Genomic DNA, 25,558 nt, shown 5'->3' with positions numbered 1-25,558 from the left:
TGTTGGTGAATATGCTGTCGTTGTTTATATATCAAAATTATGAAACGTGTTTCACTGGTTGCAGAATGCTCCTGACCATTGTTCCTCCCATATGTCTCTTCCAACCCTATTTCCCTCGGCTCTGATCGGTTTATTGTACAGTCCACCACCTTGTCCTAGCCCTAGAGACCACATTGATGGGATGCATTGTTCTTATGTCAGGAAGAAATACATTCAATTACCAGACTGACTGCACAATACTGCATGCATCTAACGTTTGGTATGCTACCAGGAATATTTGTGGCCTGGCTTCTTCCTCCCTACCTATATCAACTCTAATACGCCAGTCATAGTTCACAATTTGGGCCCCACCATTTGAATGCCCTTCTGTAAGAGCTCTAAAACCCACCTTTTTCCATCAAAAACTTCTTACCAGACAAGTAGGATCCACTTTGGTTTCTAGTAGACTCCCATTTTGGGGAAGAGCAATCCCACTTGGTGGGATTGCTCCCACCAAGTGGGGTGCATCAGTCCACCAGCAGTGTTCTATGTTGCCTGTTTGAATGTCCGACGTCTGGCATAGTTTTCAAGCATTGGGTTATAATGTTTTGAACATTTAAATATCCATCATCCCAAACATACAGCTTCTGCATTGCTAAAATTCAAATCAGGTCACTTTAGTAGAAGCAAAAACAACAGCTGACTTGTTACACTCTCATTTGGAATAACTGTTGTCAAACCTGCTTGCAACTGGTGCATTACTTAGAACAGTCAGTCAGTTAATCATTTATGCATCTCAAATGACCTACCCTTGGACAATCTCCTGGTATTCAACTGTAGCTTTTAACAATCATTAACTGTGACAACCCTCATATGGTGTTTTGTATTCCAAGCAGCCCTATCCTTTTGACCTTGGATTGAGTATTACTACTCTGCCAAGACATGTTGATGAAATCTACAAAATCTGAGAGCCAGTAGAGGAAACATTCTTTTATTACTGCTTCCTTTAGGGGACAGCCCTTACTAGCACATTCACTGGGAACCCTTTCCAGCTTCCCATCTTCCTTGGGCCTCCCATCTGACAACTGCAACAATAATACGCTGCATATGTGAAAGGCACTTGTTAGCCCATTCATCGGTTCTCAAGCTTCTTACCCATATTGGATTAAGTCATAGTTTGGAGGGCCAAAGTTTGACTTTGGAGATGCAATGCATGATTCGATGAACACCTCAAGATTGGAGTCAGATGAGTGGAGCGCAATTTCTGTGTAGAGTGTCTGGTTCAGTTCCACGTAGTATGGCGATTCATTCACAGGTTCGTCAAATGCAGCAGACTTGAAGAAATTAATGCTGATGTCATAGTGGTTATTGCTGCTCTCCATCTGAATGATGTCATTCTCTGTCGTGTACATGATTTCCACAATGGTCTTACTGCTCATCTCACACCTGGCAATGATTTGCAACATCTTCTGTCGTGTTACTACTGCCCCACCGGGGGAAGCAGTGATGACATTTGTGTAAATTACTGTGTGGTTTTCTACAACCTAAAACAAAAATACAAAAAAATAACATTCTCAGTTTTGCCATTGGGGACCATTAGACACTTATATAGAACATTGAACAAAAGAACATTGATCTCAGTATGTGAATCCGTAATGATTTAGACGTGAGAAGGACTATCAAAACCTAACATGTTTGATAACCTCAAAGGGTGCCATCCACATATTGGCATCTTAGCCCTATCCCAATCATTATAGAAGGTCAACCCTGGGATCCCTGAAATTACATTTTCAATATTTATTGTCATCATTTGACGTGGAGAAGTTTTAATGCCAGTCTTTTAGGCGAACCACTGACGATAAACCCCAGTTCCATGTGGAAAATTACATGTAAATATATATTTTTTGGATGTCCTCGAAGACTGGCATAAATCCAGCCCTTAATCGGACATCTGTGGTTTACAGGTTGGAGCCGGAAGTGAAAAGAGATCCCAGTGAATGAATGTATACCAAGTGTTTGCACTATTGGAGAACAAAACGAGATGAGTGACATTGCTTTATAAAGTTGGAGGGGAGAATGTACAGACACTTTTAGATTGGCCACAGGTGTACGTACGTCTGGGGTGTGTTCTAGCACCAATCTTGTTTCTCCAATATATATAAATGGCTGGAACTCATTCCTCTCAGCAACAGGAAAGATCTACCTTTGGTAAACTCAATGAAAATGTGTACGCAGAAGATGCGGTTTTGTTAGCCCGCACGCCTGGTGGTTTACGGGACCATATTGAGAATTTTGTGCTCTTTATGGATAATTTGGACCTTGAAGTTAATATAACTAAAACCAACTACATGATGTGTGGGAGGAGAAATGTTAAAGTTAGACCCACTGCCATTAGAGGTGAACATAATTTAAGAGTCTCTGAATTCCCTTACCTTGGAGTGACCTGTGATTCCTGCAGCAGTTTTCAGCCCTGCATTGCCAATCGCTACGTTCGTTTTATTCAGTCCATAGACAACTGATTAAAACAAAGTTTTTTTTAAACAGACCTTGCGGAATCAACCAGGCTTCACTTGTGGGATGTGGTACACCACCTGCAAATCTGGAATCTTCACACTGGCTGCTGGACTGCCCCCCATTGTGGATGCGTATTTGGTGGTCCTGCTTTGGCATGGTGCCCAGTGATCAGCAGTTGTTGAGCAGGCTTAGTGGCAATGCTAGGTGAATGTTTGCTTTTTATTGAGTTTTACGATAAACATACAAAGGAAGAGATTTTTTTTTTTAAACCCAATGATCACAGCATTACAGTGTAGCAATACAGAGAGTGGCATATAATACCATCCTATACAACAGTGTATTCTGTACAGATATATCAAGAAATACACGGTCCATACAATACCAGATAGAGACGCAGTCATAGTCTACCTTGCAAGCAAGAACCAGTTGTTGATTTGGGATGCCGGAATGGTTCTTAGCGGTTGTTAGGCTGTTGTACACACTATCTCAGGCTCGCATCCGTCTAAATAGTACATTGACCAAGGCGTTTCCTCTTATGCGTGGAATGCTGCAGGGATCTTTCTTGTTAATTTTTTTTGCCACAACTGATGCCACAATAGCATCATCACTTGTTTTTTTCAGTGCAAAGAAAGTTCTCATAAATGGGCTCTAAAAATATGTTAACTGTAGTTTCGACCATTTTTCTGAATAGGTGCACTTAAGCATATTTCAGGACAGTCTTTATATTTTCTGCTGTTTCTTAAATGCCTCTAATTTGTTCTCATTCTAACTTTCGAGCCATATAATATTAAAAAAGAGAAGGATCTTTTCCTCATAAGTAATTCAAGGCCGAGTTAGTGTGTGATATTTAGTCCATTAAAACAGGTTGTTGGACTGGGCGCTTTCTGCAGGGTCATCCCAAATTATTGCCTTCCTTTGCTGAACCGCTTTTGTTGACTTTTAGGACTCTGTGCACTTTACACATGATAACCAGTCGTAAAGTACTTGTGCTCTCGCTTCCAAACATGATATAATTGGAATATACATGATTATTTCATTTAATTCACTTATAAATCCCTAATAAAGGTACTACATGTACCCAGGGCCTGTAAATTAAATGCTTCTAGTGCGCTTCTGCACTCGTGCCACCCGCTAAAGTAGCACTGTAACACATGTCTCAAGTCTGCCACTGCAGCCTGAAGGGCTGGTTTGAATTGTAATTTCGACCTAGCACAATAAACCTTTTACCATGCCTAACTTTTCCTTTTCAGTACTTGTAAGTCACCCCTAAAGTAGGCGCTATAGGCTCATAAGGCAGGGTGAATGCTATTTAAAAAGTATGATATATATGTGTTTGAGTTTTACATGTACCGACAGCAATACATTCCTAAAGTTATGTTTCACTGTAACAAGACTCTCTCTCCCATTAGCTATCTGTGAGTTACCTTATTACACTAAATACATGATAACTTCAGTTTAGAGACGGACAAAAAAATGCTTTTTCCATTCATTTGAATTGTAATTTAAAATCCTCTTTAATGTTAATATTGGATTTTAAGTTACTATTCTGAAGATGCCACTTTTAGAAAGTTGCTATTTCGTTCCCAAACCAATGTGGCTTTCTTCCAGTGTCTGGGGTCACATGACTGTGAATGGTTGTCCTGAGGTGTGTTGTGAATTCTTTCCAGACATGGGGACAGGAGGGGCTGGGTGTAGAGGAAGTTGATCCTTCTGAAAGGATGGCAGGAGAGGAGTTGTGCCCTGTCCCGGATATCACTTCAAAGACCCTGCCTGCCGCACACACAAAGGAACCTGACACCAAGCTTGACTTTGCCTTTGTCAACGTAGATAGTTTGAGCCAAACTCAGGGGAAAGAAAATTACTGACCAGAACCTGTTTGGGAGTAGGCCAGAAATTGTACCTCACACAAAGGCTGGCACTATATATAAATGTGGCACATTTGAATCCTTTCATCAGGACACATCTGGACCTGTGGAAGATTCAGAAAAAGGACTGCCCTGCTGTCTGAAGAAGGAAGACTAGACCAGCTTGCCGTGAACCCAGGGTCATCAGAAGTGACTCCAAAGGTCAATTGGCTGACCTCCTGTTTTAGGTACAGGAACACAACAATCGCCAATGTGCAGTCCTGATGGCGACCTGCTCTTTGTGCCAAACAGTAACTGCCTGCATTTCCTGCAAGTATGAAGCTCCAATGATGACTGCCTCTTGCGCCGCTAACGGACTCCTCCGGCCTCCGCCAACACGAAGCTCTGCTGAGGCTCTCTGCGTGGACTTGGACTCCGAGAAGGTATATTCTTCAAAGGGACGAACCTGATCCTGTATCTGAACCGTGCATCATGGCGGTCAGCCTGAACTTGTGATTCGGACATGGTCCAGCGGGACCAGAAATCTGTGAGTGGCATTTCGTGCTTTTTGGCTCTAAATTTAAAAATTCATAACAAAAATTCTACTGATTGCGTATTTGTTCATGCAGTGTCATTTTATTTATTAAATTCCACCATTTTTTTTTATTGTTTTGTCTTGGGTTGTGTTTTCACTTTATTCCAGTTTGAATGCTGCATAAAGACTTTACAAATTGCTGTCAGTTAAGCCTGACTACTTTTGCACCAAGCTACAGGTTTTTTAGTGTCTTTAGTGGCTCACACTAACAAGGATTTGCTATTTGAGTGGGGCTTCTAACCCTCTCTAACTAATGACTCAGTTTATAATACAAGTCTTCAGTCAATCTGGAGACAGGATACTAGATTGGTAAAGTATGGGGAGAGTGACTTTCCTGTGCTTATGCGCTGTGCTGACCTCCGACAAAATAAAAAATGCTTAATACCTAATAAGTTAAACATTTTCTATGAGGGATCCCTAGCTTACCTTTGGTAGCTTGGCACAAGTCCTTCCACAAACCAAAATAAATGTGGTATGTGAACTGCAAAATACTACACTATAATTAAGAAATGAGTTACTTTTCCAAATTATTCTAGTGGAAATTAAAATAATGTTATGTTTAAAACGACACCAAAATAATAAAAATTAGATATAAAGATCAGGTGATCCATATTAATCGATAGTAATCCATAGTAAACAATAGAAACAATAAACCAATGCAATCCATTACAGACTCTCATTGGAGCCAGGTCAGATACAGACTGCTGGTTTGCTCTGGTCAATATTTATGGAGGACCCAGAAGTAGGCATTTTTGCAGAAGGCTAGTAAGTGGAGGTAGGCTAGTTCTGACAAGGGCTTGTGACTCAACAATATAAAACAATTTACCTTCAGACGTTATCACTTTTTTGGAAGGTGAACATACTGAGCGAGGCAAGGCACTTTGTTGTATCTAAGCAATAACACACATGGTCGACTGTCATTTTCACTGTTTGTTGGTAATTCAAGATTTAATGGCAAAACGCCTCAAACAGAGCAACCCAGGAAAGTATAGCTGCAGAGGTTGCATCTTCATCAGACACACTTTGGTGCCTTTTCCTGCTCTCAATATTTACATTTGGCCTTTGAAATAATTCTAAAGGGCACAAAATCATCCACAGGGTAAGTCTGGAAGGGACAGGGAGGGATTAAGAAAGTCAATTACCTATTTTTCGTAGTCCTACTAGATCCTTGAAGTTTGCGGAAGAATTCTCAGAGCTGATCATACAAGCAAGGAAACTGCAGAGGCTGCCTCTTTGTCTGGTAGGCTTGACATTAGTCCTTTTCCTACAGAGGTGTCAAATTTCAAAGTTCCTACTGGTTTCTATCTGGAAGATGCAGCTAATTCTGTCCTCAAGAACTTCCACACTTTCCCAGATTCAATTAAGAACGTCCTAGACTTCTTCTAATCAGGATATGAGTCCCCCTCTTTCCTTCTGGAGTCAGTAGGAGGATAGCTCCCTTACCCCTCAAAAAAGCTTCTAGGCCCAGAGATGGAAGGTAAAGCTGCACATTCTTATTTACTTTCTTTCATTTGGTACATGGGAACTCTTCCAAATGGTCTTCTCTTTCTCATTCCTTTTCAGCTCACTCCTTTGGGAATTTGGTTGTAGCAATTCTTAGACAGTGAACTCCGCTGTAATTGGTGACATTCCGAGTGAATCTAGCTAAACTTCCCAGACCCTACCTTTCTGTTATGGAAGTGTGACCCAGTCCCTGACTCCTAGAGACTGATGTATAGTCAAAGTAGTTCCCAGTGCCTTGTACTGTAGTTATTCAAAATGGTAAAACGAAGCTTGCCAATGTTATATCTAGACTAGGTCCTCTGATAAGGTGCAGTCTTCTTTAATTACACTTTCCAAGCAGCACAATGCTGTAGAAATTCAAACGTTGTAACATTTTTAACCCCCTGGAATGCAGCCTCTTTTAATGCTGCGTCTCAAGGATAAATCACTTTTCGAATTGTCCTCCTATTTTGAGTGTTTATTTGAGACTGTGTTTGAGTCGAGATTCACAAACCTTTGTATAGTGTTTATAGGTGTCGACTAGCTTGGAAAGTATGTGTGGACTGGTAAACGAGAATTTTTTCATTGAGCAATTTTTATTCGAATGAGTGTTTGTTTGTTTGTTTGTTTAGGCGGAGCATTTTATGATGATGGATAGAGCCAGATGAAAGTACTTTAATTTTGAATGGCAGATTAGGGAGGAGGCCCTGCGGATTATGGTAGGTGGCCGGTGTTCGTATCATACCCAACAATATTTGTTGATTGCTGTTCTGTGTTGTAAGTGAAGTTCACTACAAGGTTACTCATGCGCTTGTTTTACCTTGTGACAGCAAGTGGGGTCAATAGTCCTTCAGTTCCAAGATGTGTAAGCAGGGGGAGCAGCGTTTCATCTTTTCACGCACATTTGTGGTGGCAGTTTGGGACAAAGAAATAGAAATGGGACTAATGCACAGAGACAGCCATTTTACTGTCGAGGTGCTACTACTATAATGGTGTATTGACGAAATAAGGTGGCTATTTTAGAGATGGTTAGGCCTGGTTGTTTTCTTTACATCGAATGGGAGTGACAGGCTTTAGAGGCTGTGTAGGTGGAGATATTTTTAGAAGTCTTTACTATATGATCTATTCTGTTCTGTTGGCTAGTGAGCTGACCAAGAATGTAAATGTAAATGTATTTGAGCTTGTAAAGCGCACTGCTACCCGTCCGTAGGTTTCCTGGCGCTGTATAACTCTGGGGAACCCGTCCTGGCTTTCCCTGTGGGATGGTCCCTGCTGGGAGTCCCCAAGGTGGAGCCAGGCATCCCTGGAATTGATGGGGCCGTTGTGGAGATTGGGCAAGCTAATGCCCAGAGTTGCCGAGTGGAACCCCTGATTAGAGTAAGCACCGAAGCGAGAATTATCGAGTCCGCTGACCCAAGTCCACGACCCTGCCGCGTCGGGAATTGAACCCTGGTCCCAGGCCAACTTTTGCTCCCGGGTCTGCCGCCTCTAACCAGTGAGCCACACTACTCCACGTTGAGGAGGTTGATTGCCAAGGACATGAGACCGATAGTAGCTCAGGAGGTAAGTGCAGCTTTTAAGGATAGATGTTCACAGAAAACGACAAGAAAGACTGATTTGGATGGTTGTGAGGAAGTTTTTTCCCTGATTGGACTCGGATGAAGAGGATGGTAAAAGGAGAAATAAATATAGGTTAACTGTTAGAAAATTCAACAATGCAAGCCTTTTCTAGAAAATACTATTTGCTGATTAAAAAGCAGGGAGAGTTTTCTACTAAATATGGCTCCTTTGCAATGCAATTTCAGCCTGCATGGTGAGGAACAATGACAGGAGAAATTGCCTTCTAGATAAAGAAAGAATGGCCAAAAAAAAGAGATTCTCCAGAGATGTGGTTGCTGGTTTCTACAAGATGTATTAGTTTTGCAGGATGCTGACCGTATGTAAGTAGATTTCTTTTGTGATAATACAGGTGAAAGTAGGCCAGGTAAGCAACTAATTAGGGATCCCCTAAGAGGAGAGATGTTTGAGCCTGGGAGACGTCAACATCCCTGATCTGGGAATTGATAGCCCATGGATTATGTAGCCAAGTACTTGCATGCAAAGTTGAGAAAGTCTTTGGAGCCAGACGGTGTAACTTCTTGAAGTCAAAATTCTGAAGACCAGTGGCTGCTCATAAAAGTATTTGCCTCACTAAAGAGCAAGACCTCAAGATAGCAAAGGTCACAATGAAATTGGGTAAGGACACGAAAACGTACTGACAATCTTAAAAGATTTGCCAAGATAAATTGTTAGTTGCTGTTGACGACGTGGCACATATCTTTGATATGCCTGAATAGTCCCCCGCTGAAGGCACTGGTACAGATAATGACTGCTGAAGACTGTGAATAGAGAAGACAGTATGTTTGGTTGGAAATATGAACTAAGCTATTGCAGTAGTGAGGAGGAACAATATTCTCATGAGAATGGAGTCTAAGTTGTTTTCTATGGATATAACGGAGGACCCTAAAGCACAAGGCCTTATATTCTCACATCTAGACATACTACAGAGCTCCATGATAAAAACATTTTTGGGCGGTGTTTTTGATAGGTACAGCAGAGGACAAGTCACATTTCCAGTCGTGTCTTCTTTAGACCGCAGACCTTTTTCCAAGGACAACAGAATTATAGAATAGGAAGGGATATGTTTGGATGATTCAGGCAGCAACATACTTCTACCCTCAGTAAGGGAGAGGAGGCAGGGCTAGGGACATTTGTGGAAGAGGAAAGCCTACAGACAATTCATCAGGTGAGTGTAGTTTTCCTTTCCAATAATTCCCCTCCAACGGTGGGAGGGAGGATAAGGTTTAACTGAGACAAGTGGAAGAAAATAACTTCAGATGCTCTGTGTTGGGTTATACAGAGGAATGTCTGGGATTTCTAGCTCAGAAGCATCTTCCACGTCAGATATGTTTTTCAGAGAAGGAAAAACATGGTGGACGGAGAGGTTGATGAAGTGCGAAAGCTAGGAGCTACAGAATAACTCAGTTTGACAGAAGCAGCATTTGTAAGCACGTTATTTCTAGTGAGGAAGATTAAGAAGGGTATACAGAACCTAGGGATGAGTATGGTTATACATTTGAGAGAGTTAAATCAATAAGTCATATCAACACTTCAAGTTGGAAGAGATACATCTCTTAGGAGATATTCTCAGTCCTTAAAAACAGATGGTAAGGCTGATTCTCAAAGATTATTATTTTATGAATCTGATTCACAAGAACCATCATAGATTTTCAATTGTTGGATGGAGCATCAGATGGTGGCAAATGTTCTTGTTTATCTTTCGGCCTATTTTAAGCACCATAATATTTTTTCACAATTATTGACATCTGTTATGGGTTCTTTGAGACAAAGAGGTGGTAGGTTAATTGTGTATCTCAGTAATATCCTCTTGATGGCTCAGGATCATTTAGTGCTCACAATGGCTTGCTGGGTTATATAGTGAACAGACAGAAGCCAGCAAAGATAATGGAGCTCTTATGTTTCATGGTCTCCCATTGGGGAAGGTTCAACAGGTGAGGAAAGAGTTGAGGAAGTTACTGAGCTAGGAGAGTTTTAAGTTAAAGGAGCATGTCGGAGTCAGAGGTCTATAATCCTTGTGCATGTATATATGTGTATGTATATATGTGTATGTATATATATATTCACTGAAAAAACCATAGGTTATAGACCATATATAGTTAGGAATTTGCATTTACAAAACCTTGAAAATTCACTGAAAAAACCATAGGTTAGAGACCATATATAGTTAGCTGGACATTTTATTGACATAAAACCAATGAAATTCCATATATAGTTAGTTGCACTAACTATATATCGCGCACCCGCAATCCACTGCTGATGATGTCACATATTACATCATTCATGACATGGTCAGTGACATCACTGATGACATCACTGATGACATCTCAAATGACATCACTGATGACATCTCAAATGACATCACTGATGACATCATCTAGTGTCTGTGTGTTTTTATAAAGTTTAAATATGTTTTACATATTGAAGAATGAGTGGATGTATGGAAGACTGAGTGTGTGTGTGGCTGGCTGGGAGGTGTGTGACTCTGTGCATATCAATGTGTACTTGTATCAGTGATTGTATAAGAGAGTAAGTATGTGTTAGTATATGTGTGAAAAGTATGGTGTTCTGTGTTTAACTGTATAGATGAGGAAATCAAAGTGTGATTGATTCTTCACAGGACTGACTAGGTGTATGAGTGCATATGATAGTGTTGTAATAATGAGTGACTGTATGTATGAGTGATTGTATGGGTGAATGAGTGAATGTGTGTGTAGACGTAGGAATCAGTGAGTGCGTATGTAGTAACTGGTATTGGTGTGTCATGATGTCATCAGTGATGTCATTTGAGATGTCATCAGTGATGTCATTTGAGATGTCATCAGTGATGTCATCAGTGATGTCACTGAAGTATGGTGTTCTGTGTTTAACTGTATAGATGAGGAAATGGAAGTGTGATTGATTCTTTACAGGACTGACTAGGTGTGTGAGTAACTCCATGGATGAGTGGCAGTGTGTGAGTGTCTGCATAGGTGTATGAGTGCATATGATAGTGTTGTAATAATGAGTGACTGTATGTATGAGTGATTGTATGGGTGAATGAGTGAATGTGTGTGTAGACGTAGGAATCAGTGAGTGCGTATGTAGTAACTGGTATTGGTGTGTCATGATGTCATCAGTGATGTCATTTGAGATGTCATTTGAGATGTCATCAGTGATGTCATCAGTGATGTCACTGACCATGTCATGAATGATGTAATATGTGACATCATCAGCAGTGGATTGCGGGTGCGCGATATATAGTTAGTGCAACTAACTATATATGGAATTTCATTGGTTTTATGTCAATAAAATGTCCAGCTAACTATATATGGTCTCTAACCTATGGTTTTTTCAGTGAATTTTCAAGGTTTTGTAAATGCAAATTCCTAACTATATATGGTCTATAACCTATGGTTTTTTCAGTGAATTTCATTGTTTTTTTAAAAGCTAATATCTATAGCTGTAAAATATATTCTTTATTACGTGACGTATCACGTAGCCACGTGAGACGCCTCATGACGCGTCGCATAACCGTGACGTATCGGCTCTGCAGCGCAAACAAAACCCGTAACGTAAGCGTGCCGGAGCACGCTTACAGATATATATATTTGTTTTAACCTTAATTAGACAAAATCCACACGTGCACATATCTTGAGGCCTTGCAAAGGCACATCAAACAAACAGTCCCTACAATTTTGCCAAGTTTGCTGGAAATCTATTCCCTTAATTTTTTTTTTACTGTTTCTCTTGGTTTTCCCCTTGTTACGCTTACCGGGACGCTACCCGGTACGCGAACCGGACGCTCCAAAAACACAAGATGGCGGACTCCCGCTACGCTGCCGGTTAGCTGCCCGGTTCGCGTACCGGGAAGCGCCTCTACCGCGAAAAATCGCGGGGGACTTTAATATCCCCCTCATCAATCCTAGGGGGTCAGGAGGGGTTTACCTTGCCCCCTTTCCTTCATTTCCCCCTTCTTTTTTCACCACATCTTGTCTCTCGAACCTACCGAGAGACAAGATGGCAGCCGCTCCGGACTGTTTACAATGTTGACAGCTACGCTGCCGGTTAGCTGCCCGGTTAGCTGCCCGGTTCGCTGCCCGGTTCGCGTACCGGGATGCGCCTCTACAGCGTAAAATCGCAAACAAATTTTTTTTTTTTTTTTTGCCCCGCGGGGCACTTTAAAATCCCCCTCATCAATCCTAGGGGGTCAGGAGTGGTCTACCTTGCCCCCTTTCCTTCATTTCCCCCTTCGTTTTTCACCACATCTTGTCTCTCGATCGTACCGAGAGACAAGATGGCGGCCGCTCTGGACTGTTTAGAATGTTGACAGACACCGGAGAGCCAATCAGCTTCGCTTCGCGAAGTTCCGTTACGCGTCAGGTACGCGAACCGGGGCGCTAACCGGAGGGCTGTCACAGATATATATATTTATTTAAACGTTAATTTCTCAAAATCCACTGGAGCACATATATTGAGACATAGCAAAGGCACGTCGGGCAAACCATATCTACAATTTTGCCAAGTTTCATGTAAATCTATTCAGCCGTTCGAGCTAAAAGTGAGTCCAACCGCCCTATGGAAAAATGAATGGGAAAAATGCGTTTTGGGACCCCCCTTTTTTCTCAGCCCCCCCTTGACGAAACCCCCCCAAATTTTCAGGGGCTGCTCAGAAACAATATGTGCCATTTTCCTGAAAATTTCAGCCAATTCCGTCCACAAACGCCAAAGTTATTAGACATAGAATTTTCAGAAATCCCATAGAGAAAAAATCCTAACTATATATACCCACTGGCTATCGCCAGTAGGTAATATACATATATAAACATATATAATCTGCATATCTATATAAATATAAATGCATGCATACATATACATATATGCATACATATGCATGTTATTTACATGAAAGTTTTAAAAACACTAATAAAAGCAAAGCTAAAAAGCCACCTCATTACAAACAGAATGGCTTTAACTTAAACGAGGGCGAGATCTATTGCATTTTCAATGCTTGTTTACTTTGGTTCTATCAAGAAGGCATTCAGATGTGTCACACATTTGCCATAAATTCTGAATGTTAGCACTCTAGTTGCTCATTAGATCACTGTAGTAAAGCTAGTGCTCACCAGGGAAGTCTGCTGCTAATCATGGTTTGCAGCCATTTTCCCGCATTTTTTATCCCGCAGACTTTCAGTCCGCATACCATTATCCCGCAAGGTCATTGACCTCGCATACCATTATCCCGCATTTTTTCAAAACGCATGTGCATTTATCGCGCATGCCTTTACAAAGAATTACGTTTTAAAGGCATGTATGGTAAATGCATTTGCGTTGTGAAAACCACGATGACGAGAGAGGTAAGTGGGTTTGTGTTAATTTTTTCGTGGGTTAGTGATTGTGTAGTGTAGTGTAGTGTTGTGTAGTGTAGTGTTGTGTTAGTGTAGTGTAGAGTTGTGGTGGTTGTTTAGTGTAGGGTCAGGCTGGGGGTAATGTTTTAGGGTTTAGGGTTGTGTTGTAGTGTTTGTGTAGTGTAGGGTCATGCTGGGGGTAGTGTTTTAGGGTTTAGGGTAGTGTTGTAGTGTTTGCGTAGTATAGGGTCGTGCTGGGGGTAGTGGTTTAGGGTTTAGGGTTGTGTTGTAGTGTTTGTGTAGTGTAGGGTCATGCTGGGGCTAGTGTTTTAGGGTTTAGGGTAGTGTTGTAGTGTTTGCGTAGTGTAGGGTCATGCTGGGGGTAGTGGTTTAGGGTTTAGGGTTGTGTTGTAGTGTTTGTGTAGTGTAGGGTCATGCTGGGGCTAGTGTTTTAGGGTTTAGGGTAGTGTTGTAGTGTTTGCGTAGTGTAGGGTCATGCTGGGGGGTAGTGTTTTAGGGTTTTGGGTAGTGTTGTAGTGTTTGCGTAGTGTAGGGTCATGCTGGGGTGTAGTGTTTTAGGGTTTTGGGTAGTGTTGTAGTGTTTGCGTAGTGTAGGGTCATGCTGAGGTGTAGTGTTTTAGGGTTTTGGGTAGTGTTGTAGTGTTTGCGTAGTGTAGGGTCATGCTGGGGGTAGTGTTTTAGGGTTTTGGGTAGTGTTGTAGTGTTTGCGTAGTGTAGGGTCATGCTGGGGGTAGTGTTTTAGGGTTTTGGGTAGTGTTGTAGTGTTTGCGTAGTGTAGGGTCATGCTGGGGGTAGTGTTTTAGGGTTTTGGGTAGTGTTGTAGTGTTTGCGTAGTGTAGGGTCATGCTGGGGGTAGTCTTTTAGGGTTTAGGGTAGTGTTGTAGTGTTTGCGTAGTGTAGGGTCATGCTGGGGGTAGTCTTTTAGGGTTTAGGGTAGTGTTGTAGTGTTTGCGTAGTGTAGGGTCATGCTGGGGGTAGTCTTTTAGGGTTTAGGGTAGTGTTGTAGCGTTTGCGTAGTGTAGGGTCATGCTGGGGCTAGTGTTTTAGGGTTTAGGGTAGTGTTGTAGTGTTTGCGTAGTGTAGGGTCATGCTGGGCGTAGTGTTTTAGGGTTTAGGATAGTGTTGTAGTGTTTGCGTAGTGTAGGGTCATGCTGGGGGTAGTGTTTTAGGGTTTTGGGTAGTGTTGTAGTGTTTGCGTAGTGTAGGGTCATGCTGGGGTGTAGTATTTTAGGGTTTAGGGTAGTGTTGTAGTGTTTGCGTAGTGTAGGGTCATGCTGGGGGTAGTGTTTTAGGGTTTAGGGTAGTGTTGTAGTGTTTGCGTAGTGTAGGGTCATGCTGGGGTGTAGTGTTTTAGGGTTTTGGGTAGTGTTGTAGTGTTTGCGTAGTGTAGGGTAATGCTGGGGTGTAGTGTTTTAGGGTTTTGGGTAGTGTTGTAGTGTTTGCGTAGTGTAGGGTCATGCTGGGGGTAGTGTTTTAGGGTTTTGGGTAGTGTTGTAGTGTTTGCGTAGTGTAGGGTCATGCTGGGGGTAGTGTTTTAGGGTTTTGGGTAGTGTTGTAGTGTTTGCGTAGTGTAGGGTCATGCTGGGGGGTAGTGTTTTAGGGTTTTGGGTAGTGTTGTAGTGTTTGCGTAGTGTAGGGTCATGCTGGGGGTAGTGTTTTAGGGTTTTGGGTAGTGTTGTAGTGTTTGCGTAGTGTAGGGTCATGCTGGGGGTAGTGTTTTAGGGTTTAGGGTAGTGTTGTAGTGTTTGCGTAGTGTAGGGTCATGCTGGGGGGTAGTGTTTTAGGGTTTAAGGTAGTGTTGTAGTGTTTGCGTAGTGTAGGGTCATGCTGGGGGTAGTGTTTTAGGGTTTTGGGTAGTGTTGTAGTGTTTGCGTAGTGTAGGGTCATGCTGGGGGTAGTGTTTTAGGGTTTTGGGTAGTGTTGTAGTGTTTGCGTAGTGTAGGGTCATGCTGGGGGTAGTGTTTTAGGGTTTAGGGTAGTGTTGTAGTGTTTGCGTAGTGTAGGGTCATGCTGGGGGTAGTGTTTTAGGGTTTAGGGTAGTGTTGTAGTGTTTGCGTAGTGTAGGGTCATGCTGGGGGTAGTGTTTTAGGGTTTAGGGTAGTGTTGTAGTGTTTGCGTAGTGTAGGGTCATGATGGGGGTAGTGTTTTAGGGTTTAGGGTAGTGTTGTAGTGTTTGCGTAGTGTAGGGTCATGCTGGGGCTAGTGTTTTAGGGTTTAGGGTAGTGTTGTAGTGTTTGCGTAGTGTAGGGTCATGCTGGGGCTAGTGTTTTAGGGTTTAGGGTAGTGTTATAGTGTTTGCGTAGTGTAGGGTCATGCTGGGCGTAGTGTTTTAGGGTTTAGGATAGTGTTGTAGTGTTTGCGTAGTGTAGGGTCATGCTGGGGGTAGTGTTTTAGGGTTTTGGGTAGTGTTGTAGTGTTTGCGTAGTGTAGGGTCATGCTGGGGTGTAGTATTTTAGGGTTTAGGGTAGTGTTGTAGTGTTTGCGTAGTGTAGGGTCATGCTGGGGGTAGTGTTTTAGGGTTTTGGGTAGTGTTGTAGTGTTTGCGTAGTGTAGGGTCATGCTGGGGTGTAGTGTTTTAGGGTTTTGGGTAGTGTTGTAGTGTTTGCGTAGTGTAGGGTCATGCTGGGGGTAGTGTTTTAGGGTTTTGGGTAGTGTTGTAGTGTTTGCGTAGTGTAGGGTCATGCTGGGGGTAGTGTTTTAGGGTTTTGGGTAGTGTTGCAGTGTTTGCGTAGTGTAGGGTCATGCTGGGGGGTAGTGTTTTAGGGTTTTGGGTAGTGTTGTAGTGTTTGCGTAGTGTAGGGTCATGCTGGGGGTAGTGTTTTAGGGTTTTGGGTAGTGTTGTAGTGTTTGCGTAGTGTAGGGTCATGCTGGGGGTAGTGTTTTAGGGTTTAGGGTAGTGTTGTAGTGTTTGCGTAGTGTAGGGTCATGCTGGGTGTAGTGTTTTAGGGTTTAGGGTAGTGTTGTAGTGTTTGCGTAGTGTAGGGTCATGCTGGGGGTAGTGTTTTAGGGTTTAGGGTAGTGTTGTAGTGTTTGCGTAGTGTAGGGTCATGCTGGGGGTAGTGTTTTAGGGTTTAGGGTAGTGTTGTAGTGTTTGCGTAGTGTAGGGTCATGCTGGGGTGTAGTGTTTTAGGGTTTTGGGTAGTGTTGTAGTGTTTGCGTAGTGTAGGGTCATGCTGGGGGTAGTGTTTTAGGGTTTAGGGTAGTGTTGTAGTGTTTGCGTAGTGTAGGGTCATGCTGGGGGTAGTGTTTTAGGGTTGTGTTGTAGTGTTTGCGTAGTGTAGGGTCATGCTGGGGGTAGTGTTTTAGGGTTTAGGGTTGTGTTGTAGTGTTTGTGTAGTGTAGGGTCATGCTGGGGGTAGTGTTTTAGGGTTTTAGGGTAGTGTTGTAGTGTTTGCGTAGTGTAGGGTCATGCTGGGGTGTAGTGTTTTAGGGTTTTGGGTAGTGTTGTAGTGTTTGCGTAGTGTAGGGTCATGCTGGGGGTAGTGTTTTAGGGTTTAGGGTAGTGTTGTAGTGTTTGTGTAGTGTAGGGTCATGCTGGGGGTAGTGTTTTAGGGTTTAGGGTAGTGTTGTACTGTTTGTGTAGTGTAGGGTCATGCTGGGGGTAGTGTTTTAGGGTTTAGGGTAGTTTAGTTGTTTAGTGTATGCTAAAGGCATATTCGTTCTAAAAGTTTTCGTTATTTTAATTTGCGGCCTAATAGTACATGCGGGATTATTTTTGCGGACTGATGGTATGCGGGATTTCGTCATATATTCGCTAATCATACTTTCTATGGCAAAATGAACCCCCTCATTTTGTTCATTTTTAAATTAAATGTTTTAAGAGTTACCACTTTATTCCAATCAAGATGGCTTCAGGTGTGCCATACCTTTGTAATAAGTAGGACTGTTAGCACTCTAGTTGTTCTTTAGAACACTCTGGGACATTCTGTCATTGGGCTATAGTTGGGCTACATCTGGCTGATATTTGGGCTACATTTGTTTTTTTTGTCTCTGGTGGCCATCTTTGGGCTACATTGGGCTACATTGGGCTACATTGGGCTACATTTGGGCTCCAACATATATATAGCCCAATGTAGCCCAATATATATTTTTCAAAGTTAATTTTCGTAAAAACCACTGGAGCCTATATCTTGAGACATAGCAAAGGCACATCGGGCTACCAGTCCCTACAATTTTGCCAAGTTTGGTGTAAATCCATTCAGCCGTTCAGGCTAAAAGTGAGGCCAACCGCCCTATGGAAAATTGCATGGGAAAAACACGTTTTGGGACCCCCTTTTTTCTCGGCCCCCCCTTGACGAAACCCCCCCAAATTTTCAGGGGCTGCTCAGAAACAAAATGTTCCATTTTCCTGAAAATTTCAGCCAATTCTGTCCTCAAACGCCAAAGTTATTCGACATAGAATTTTCAAAAATCCCATAGGAAAAAAATCCTAACTATATATACCTACTGGCTATCGCCAGTAGGTAATATATATATATATATATATATATATATATATACACACACACATATATATATACACACAAACACATATTACCTACTGGCGGTCGCCAGTAGGTATATATAGTTAGGATTTTTTCTCTATGGGTTTTTTGAAAATTCTATGTCTAATAACTTTGGCGTTTGTGGACGGAATTGGCTGAAATTTTCAGGAAAATGGCACATTTTGTTTCTGAGCAGCCCTTGAAAATTTGGGGGGGGTTCGTCCAGTGGGGGCCGAGAAAAAAGGGGGGTCCCAAAACGTGTTTTTAACATTGAGTTTTCCATAGGGCGGTTGGCCTCACTTTTAGCCCGAACGGCTGAATGGATTTGCACGAAACTTGGCAAAATTGTAGGGACTGGTAGCCCGATGTGCCTTTTGTAGGTCTCAATATATGTGCTCCAGTGGATTTTGAGAAATTAACGTTTAAAAAAAGATATATATCTGTAACAGCGGACCGGGCAGCGCACTGGTTCGCGGACTTTTCGCGCAACGGAGCTTTGTGAAGCGAAGCTGATTGGTTCTCCGGCGTCTGTCAACATTCCAAACAGTCCGTAGCGGCCGCCATCTTGTCTCTCGGTAGGATCGAGAGACAAGAGGAGGTCAAAACAAAGGGGGAAATAACTATAAGGGGGCATAGTAGATCCTCGCTGACCACCTAGGTTTGATGTGGAGGTTTTAAAAGGGCCCCGCGGGGCAAAAAAAAATATTAATAATAATAATCGAACGGCTGAATGGATTTGCACGAAACTTGACAAAATTGTAGGGACTGGTAGCCCGATGTGCCTTTGCTAGGTCTCAATATATGTGCTTCAGTGGATTTTGAGAAATTAACGTTCAAAAAAAGATATATATCTGTAACAGCGCACCGCTTCGCGTACTTTTCGCGTTACGGAGCTTTGCGAAGCGAAGCTGATTGGCTCTCCGGTGTCTGTAAACATTCCAAACAGTACGTAGCGGCCGCCATCTTGTCTCTCGGTAGGATCGAGAGACAAGAGGAGGCCAAAGCGAAGGGGCAAATGACCATAAGGGGGCATAGTAGATCCTCGCTGACCCCCTAGGTTTGATGTGGAGGTTTTAAAAGGGCCCCGCGGGGCAAAAAAAAAAAATAATAATAATAATCGAACGGCTGAATGGATTTGCACGAAACTTGGTAAAATATTAGGGACTGGTAGCCCGATGTGCCTTTGCTATGTCTCAATATATGTGCTTCAGTGCATTTTGAGAAATTAACGTTCAAAAACAAGATATATATCTGTAACAGCGCTCCGCTTCGCGGAGATAAAATTATATCTGTATTACCTAGCTGTTGCTAACACCAGTTAGCGACGGCTAGTAGGAGATAGCGACCATCTTGGGTCCCACTTTGCATGTGAGTGATATTTATCACTAATGACATGCAAAGTGGGCATGCCAAGATGTTAGCGACTGGAAACAGTCGCTAACATCGCTATCTCCTATTATCAACTTTTGGAAATATTCGAGATAAGCGCGAATATCTCCAAAAAGTAACAGCTGCCCTGAGCAGTTCTTAGCCATGTTATCCAATGGGAGGTGGATAACATGGCTAAGAGCATTAGCTCGGTAATGCATGAATATCGCGGAGTTTTCAGCGATATTAATGCATTGCGCTCGTTTTTTATCGTATTTGCGATAAACCTTGATAATAGCAAGGTTTATCTGCGATAATTTCTGACGGTAAAAAAATCTTTGCAATGCATCGTTAGGGATAAATATCGCTTAACTTTGGTAATATGCCCCAACGTCTGTTAACGTTCGATTCGAAGGAAATCAGGAATTGTTGAAAAACATTGTGTGCGCCATCTTGTCTTTTTTCAAATGCCACACTTTTGTCGTGCACGGCAGCCATTTTAGATGCCTTGACCAGACCCACTCTGTGCACGCTGTCGATCCTTAGCATGGCTCCCCACCCTCGCAAGCATCTCACCCAGGCAGTGGTCACCCCCGCTCTCTGTCTTATGCATGGGTAATAAACCTCCCCCCATCTGCGCTGCTCTTCCCTGAGAATCACACCCTGTGCCCGCCCGACACCTCCCTTTCGCCCTATTCACTACCGCACCCTCTGACACTCCTTTTCCTCTGTGTCCGATTGTCCAGGCCGGTCCTAGGCTATCAGCTAGCCCTGCAGATGTAGTTTATGGCCACAGCTGTAAAGAATCACCCCTCTTCAAAGGAGTTATAGTAGATCAAGGCCCATACTCGATGAGATCCGTCACAGCAGAAGCGTTGCTATTATCTGAAAACCATCCTGTATTGTGATTGGGGAGGGGACCGAGCGTGAAGCGGAAGATTCCAGGGATGACTCTTTGTACATCAAAGTTTTTACAATTATGTGTCACATTAAAAATATATAGCACTCCGACAAAGTAGTAAGATTATAAAACTTTAATAATTTATAAATATATACAAGAAAACAAAAATAGTAATAACATATAAACATTTTTAGAGAAAAACAACGAAGTAGCGGTCGGCTGTGCGAATAGTCCCAACGCAGCACAACGTCCAGATTTCCGGCGTGGGGCGTCGTGGGGGGTGGGTCATCAGTAGCAAACTGTTGTGCGAATAGTTCCAAGGCAGCAGAACGCGCCGAAATCTAGATGACACGAAAGTGATGTCTAGTAAGTTGCCACCCAGCAAATAACGGCGTGGGGCGTCGCGGGGGGTGGGTCATCAGTAGCAAACTGTTGTGCGAATAGTTCCAAGGCAGCAGAACGATGGCACCAAGGTGATGTCCAGTAAGTTGCCGCACTGGTTTTGGTATCCTACAATGCTGCTCCGAATAACGGCGTGGAGCGCCCCGGGGGAGGCGGCGTGAACGGGCCTCTCCAGGTGGAGTCTCATCTGTTTTAGTGGGGCGCCCCTTTACCGTTTCAGTTGCCATTCCGTCCGCTTTTGGTCCACTGTGTCAAAATCCGCCATTCAGCTGAGTTGCGCCCACTCTTGCGGTGCAGCGATAGGCGGCTGCCACAGGACTCTCAAAATGGCGGCAGGCTCTTTCCTTTTTGGGCGTGGTCCACTGAAATGGCCCTGGGACACCTTGGAAATCGGACGCTTGTCTGCTAGGTCTTGGACCCCATTCTCGAAAGCGTCCCCTCCGCCTTGAGAATTCATCAAAAGTTTTGGGGGCCCCGACTCCTGCAGGCTTCTGGTGGGGAGCGGCTGCCATGATTGCTCGCGGAATGACCACGACGGAGCTACGAGATGGTGGTGCTCTCATGCTGACGCCAGTTTAGTCTGAAACATCCAGAAACAAGGTGGGGCTTTCATCGTTTGGGGGAAAAAAAAAGTTTTCATCCAATGAAAAGTGTTGTTTTTAGGTCATATGATCAAGCCTTCCATCATTAGGAAACCAAAAGTAAAATGAACCAATGAAAAGTTTTATAAACAAGTCACATGACCTGTTATGCGGCATAGGGTATAAAATGCGGAGAAAATACGTTGGCACGTGAGGCGGCGTCAGTAGCGGACCGATGTGCGAATAGGCCGAAGGCAATACAACGCGCCAAGATCCGGATGGCACCGAGGTGGTGTCATAGTTGAGAGTTCTGAGCAGCGGTTGTAACACTGTCTGAAGCTTATTTGCAGCTGCTGCAGCTTCACTACGCGCCAAGATCCGGATGGCACCGAGGTGGTGTGTAGCAAGTTGCCGCACTGGTGTGGCCATCCTACAATGCTGAAAGTCGGCGTGGGGCGCCCCGTTGGCCTGTGAGTTTGCGTCAGTAGCGGACCGATGTGCGAATAGGCCGAAGGCAGCACAACGCGCCAAGATCCGGATGGCACCGAGGTGGTGTCTAGTAAGTTGTCGCACTTCTGTGGCCATCCTACAATGTTGAAAGTCGGCGTGGGGCGCCCCGTTGGCCTGTGAGATGGCGTCAGTAGCGGACCGATGTGCGAATAGGCCGAAGGCAGCACAACAATATTTTCTGACTGACACCACAAGGCGCTGAGATGCCAAGATCCGGATGGCACCGAGGTGATGTCTAAGTTGCGGACTGATGTGCGAATGGGGCCAAAGGCAGCGTAACAATATTTTTTGTATGGAAGATACCACTAGGCGTTGAGATGCCAAGATTCGGATGGCACTGAGGTGATGTCTAGCAAGTTGGTGTGGTCATCCTACAATGCTGAAACTCGGCGTGGGTCGCCCCATTAGCCTGTGAGATGGCGTCAGTAGCGGACCGATGTGCGAATAGGCCGAAGGCAGCACAACGCGCCAAGATCCGGATGTCACCGTGGTGGTTTCATAGTTGAGAGGCACTTCATCTGCAGTGGGGCGCCGAGATCCGGATGGCACCGAGGTGATGTCTAGCAAGTTGCTGTACTGGTGTGGTCATCCTACAATGCTGAAACTCGGCGTGGGTCGCCCCATTAGCCTGTGAGATGGCGTCAGTAGCGGACCGATGTGCGAATAGGCCGAAGGCAGCACAACGCGCCAAGATCCGGATGTCACCGTGGTGGTTTCATAGTTGAGAGGCACTTCATCTGCAGTGGGGCGCCGAGATCCGGATGGCACCGAGGTGATGTCTAGCAAGTTGCTGTACTGGTGTGGTCATCCTACAATGCTGAAACTCGGCGTGGGTCGCCCCATTAGCCTGTGAGATGGCGTCAGTAGCGGACCGATGTGCGAATAGGCCGAAGGCAGCACAACGCGCCAAGATCCGGATGTCACCGTGGTGGTTTCATAGTTGAGAGGCACTTCATCTGCAGTGGGGCGCCGAGATCCGGATGGCACCGAGGTGATGTCTAGCAAGTTGCTGTACTTGTGTGGTCATCCTACAATGCTGAAACTCGGCGTGGGTCGCCCCATTAGCCTGTGAGATGGCTGTTCTTTGGATTTGGGCCTGGTCCACCAAAATGGCCCTGGGACACCTTAGAACTCGGACGCTCGATTTTTTTTTCCTTTCCTGTACATGCAAAAAAAGGTAAATGCCCGGTACGTTACACGCTTCATCTGCCACGATGAACTCTCCAGAGGAACCGAAAAAAAATATAGTTGTGGTAACTATACCATGCATCGTCATATGGAGAGGTGGCACCAATTAATTATAGTGCTGCATAAAAGAGAGATTTGGAGGAGAACCCCTGACCTGCTAGTACATTCATCAAAGAAGTGGCACTGAGAGCTTCAGAGGCAAGGGAAACGGTCCCAAATATTTAGAAGAACTTTGGAAAGATTAAAATGACATGTTTAGATTGTGGCAAATTAATTTCATGTGGACAGATGAGTGTTACTCTAATAAATACAGCATATGAACATCATCATAGTCGATGGTTGGTAGAGACATTTTGACTATATCCTGGACCTGCCCGTCCTCGCCCAAAATGGCGCCAGAATAAATGGGACTCGTAACTCCTTGTTGTGTACTGGTTGCAGAACCTTGAAATCACGAGATACGTATGCAGTTTTGAAGCACATGGCGGGCGGGGACGAGAATTGATTGAATATTTCGACATCCCTATTGATATTAAGTTCTGATGTGTTATTGATTACTGTACTGTTGAAAGTTCGAATTAACGTCACCCATGGTACTTGCCCGCAAATGTATATCTAGATAATTTTATTGTAACTGGCCCTGTCGTATTTTAATTATAAAATGTACGTCCACCGATTCCGTAACTGTTAGACACCTTAGTTCTTGCAACCTAATGGCCCGCCCGTTACGTTCCTCTACAGTGTAAATGTCTATTCATCATATACGATTACAGTTTGCTCTGTGGCAGGCCCACGTGGTTATAGGCTCGTATTTGTATAATGAAATTTTCTCAATAAAGGTTTTTAAAAGAAAACATGGTAGTAGTATATACATTGGTAAAGTTTTTAATAATAGTGACTGTTTTAGAATCATTAAAAGGCAAGTGAAATAAAGCAGACCAATTACATGAAGGGTAAAAGGTATAATACGAAGGAACGCAGTAAAGATAAATGGTCAAGGGCTGTTGTGTTTTCTATTCCTGCAACATAAAGTGATCGATAAGAATCTCATATTCAGGCGTATCGGCGACTAAGACAGCAGGTCGACCCTCTTTTGCTCAACGGCTCCGTCATGGGACGAAGAAACGCTCTTTTTCTCGAAAAAAGAATATATTTTACTTGCAGGACAGTTGTAAAATTTCCGGGAAAGTACATTAGCCTGGAACATTATAACATATATTTAAGAAAAAATAATGTTCGGAAGTAATGAAAAGCGTAATTTTTAGGTCATATGACCAAGCCTTTCATCATTACAATAAGAAAAGTAAAATGAACCAATGAAAAGTTTTATTAACAAGTCACATGACTTGTTATGCTTACGTTACGCGCTGCGCGCCCCGGATGACTTCCGGATGCGCTAACGCGGCGCGTCATATGACGCATTACGCGACAACGCAGGTACAGAATATAGTCAAAATGTCTCCACCAACCAGCGGTCGGAACACAACCCCTTTCAGCAGGCTAAATAGTTCTGTTAAATGACAACAGAAGGGACAGGCAACAAGAACCATCAGTCAAAGAGGGGAGAGCTAGTTCTTCTCTACCGGGTTACATTGGGGCGCTACCGGAACTGATCGAATTGGTAGTCTACAGTGTTTCTGGATGTTTCAGACTGAAGCTGGGGTTAGCATGAGAGCAGCACCATTTCGTAGCTCCGTCGTGGTCATTCCGCAACCAATCATGGCAGCCGTTCTTTATCGTTATTTTGGGCGGGGTGGGTGGCGGAGCCGAGCTGTTTTGCAGCCATCATTGTGTGGAGTTCAGTTCATCTCACTAGTTTTGTATTTGTCATGAGGGGTTGTTCCTAATGTTTCTATTTTAGCGAGGTCAAAAAGAGATCCCATTAGTGGCCTACTGATTTTGCTCGATTCCTTTTCTTTTTTTTTTACACGATTTTTCGTTATCTGCAAAGACTAAGCAGAGTATTGCGACTCTGTGTTTGTTTGTAAATAGAGAATGAACCAAAGAGAACTAATTCTAAAACAGTAAATACTTGGATAACAATCAATCAAATGGAGAGAGAAGCAGGCACGACGGATTACAATGGGGGCAAAGACCTGCGTTAACTACCTTTCACTATCTGCAAAGAGAGAGTACTCCTAATAGAAATGAGGGGGGGGGCACCATTCAAAGCAGATCAGTGTGCATAAACACGAAAATGTTTTCACTTACCACGTACTTGACATTCGACAGCTTATGATATTTGCTATTAAAAAACCATTGAAATTCACTGAAAAAACCATAGGTTATAGACCATATATAGTTAGGAATTAGCATTTACAAAACCTTGAAAATTCACTGAAAAAACCATAGGTTATAGACCATATATAGTTAGGAATTAGCATTTAAAAAACCTTATTTTACTCACAAAAAACCATTGAAATTCCATATATAGTTAGTTGCACTAACTATATATCGCGCACCTGCAATCCACTGCTGATCATGTCACATATTACATCATTCATGACATGGTCAGTGACATCACTGATGACATCACTGATGACATCTCAAATGACATCACTGATGACATCACTGATGACATCTCATTTGACATCATTCTTGTGCTAATACGATAAACCTCTTCAGACTCTAATATAACCTTAGATACACTCAGTGTATACAGACACTCACACACTTCCACTCATCCATGGAGTTACTCACACACCCAGTCAGTCATGCAAAGAAACAATCTCATCTCCATTTCTT

General features: G+C 43.3%; 1 protein-coding gene across 1 annotated transcript in view; it reads right to left on the bottom strand.

The window, feature by feature from the left end:
- The window catches only part of CUZD1 (CUB and zona pellucida like domains 1), a 253,994-nt gene that overhangs the window by 69,402 nt on the left and 159,034 nt on the right, over nt 1-25,558 (bottom strand). Inside the window, exon 7 of the mRNA XM_078643992.1 lies at nt 1,135-1,523. Within this exon, the coding sequence (XP_078500118.1) occupies nt 1,135-1,523 (389 nt within the window). The remainder of the gene's footprint in view (nt 1-1,134; nt 1,524-25,558) is intronic.

The sequence above is a fragment of the Lissotriton helveticus genome, chromosome 5_1 (assembly GCF_964261635.1).
Source record: "Lissotriton helveticus chromosome 5_1, aLisHel1.1, whole genome shotgun sequence".
In the NCBI taxonomy this organism is placed as follows: Eukaryota; Metazoa; Chordata; class Amphibia; order Caudata; family Salamandridae; genus Lissotriton; species Lissotriton helveticus.
This window is presented reverse-complemented; position numbering and strand designations above follow the sequence as displayed.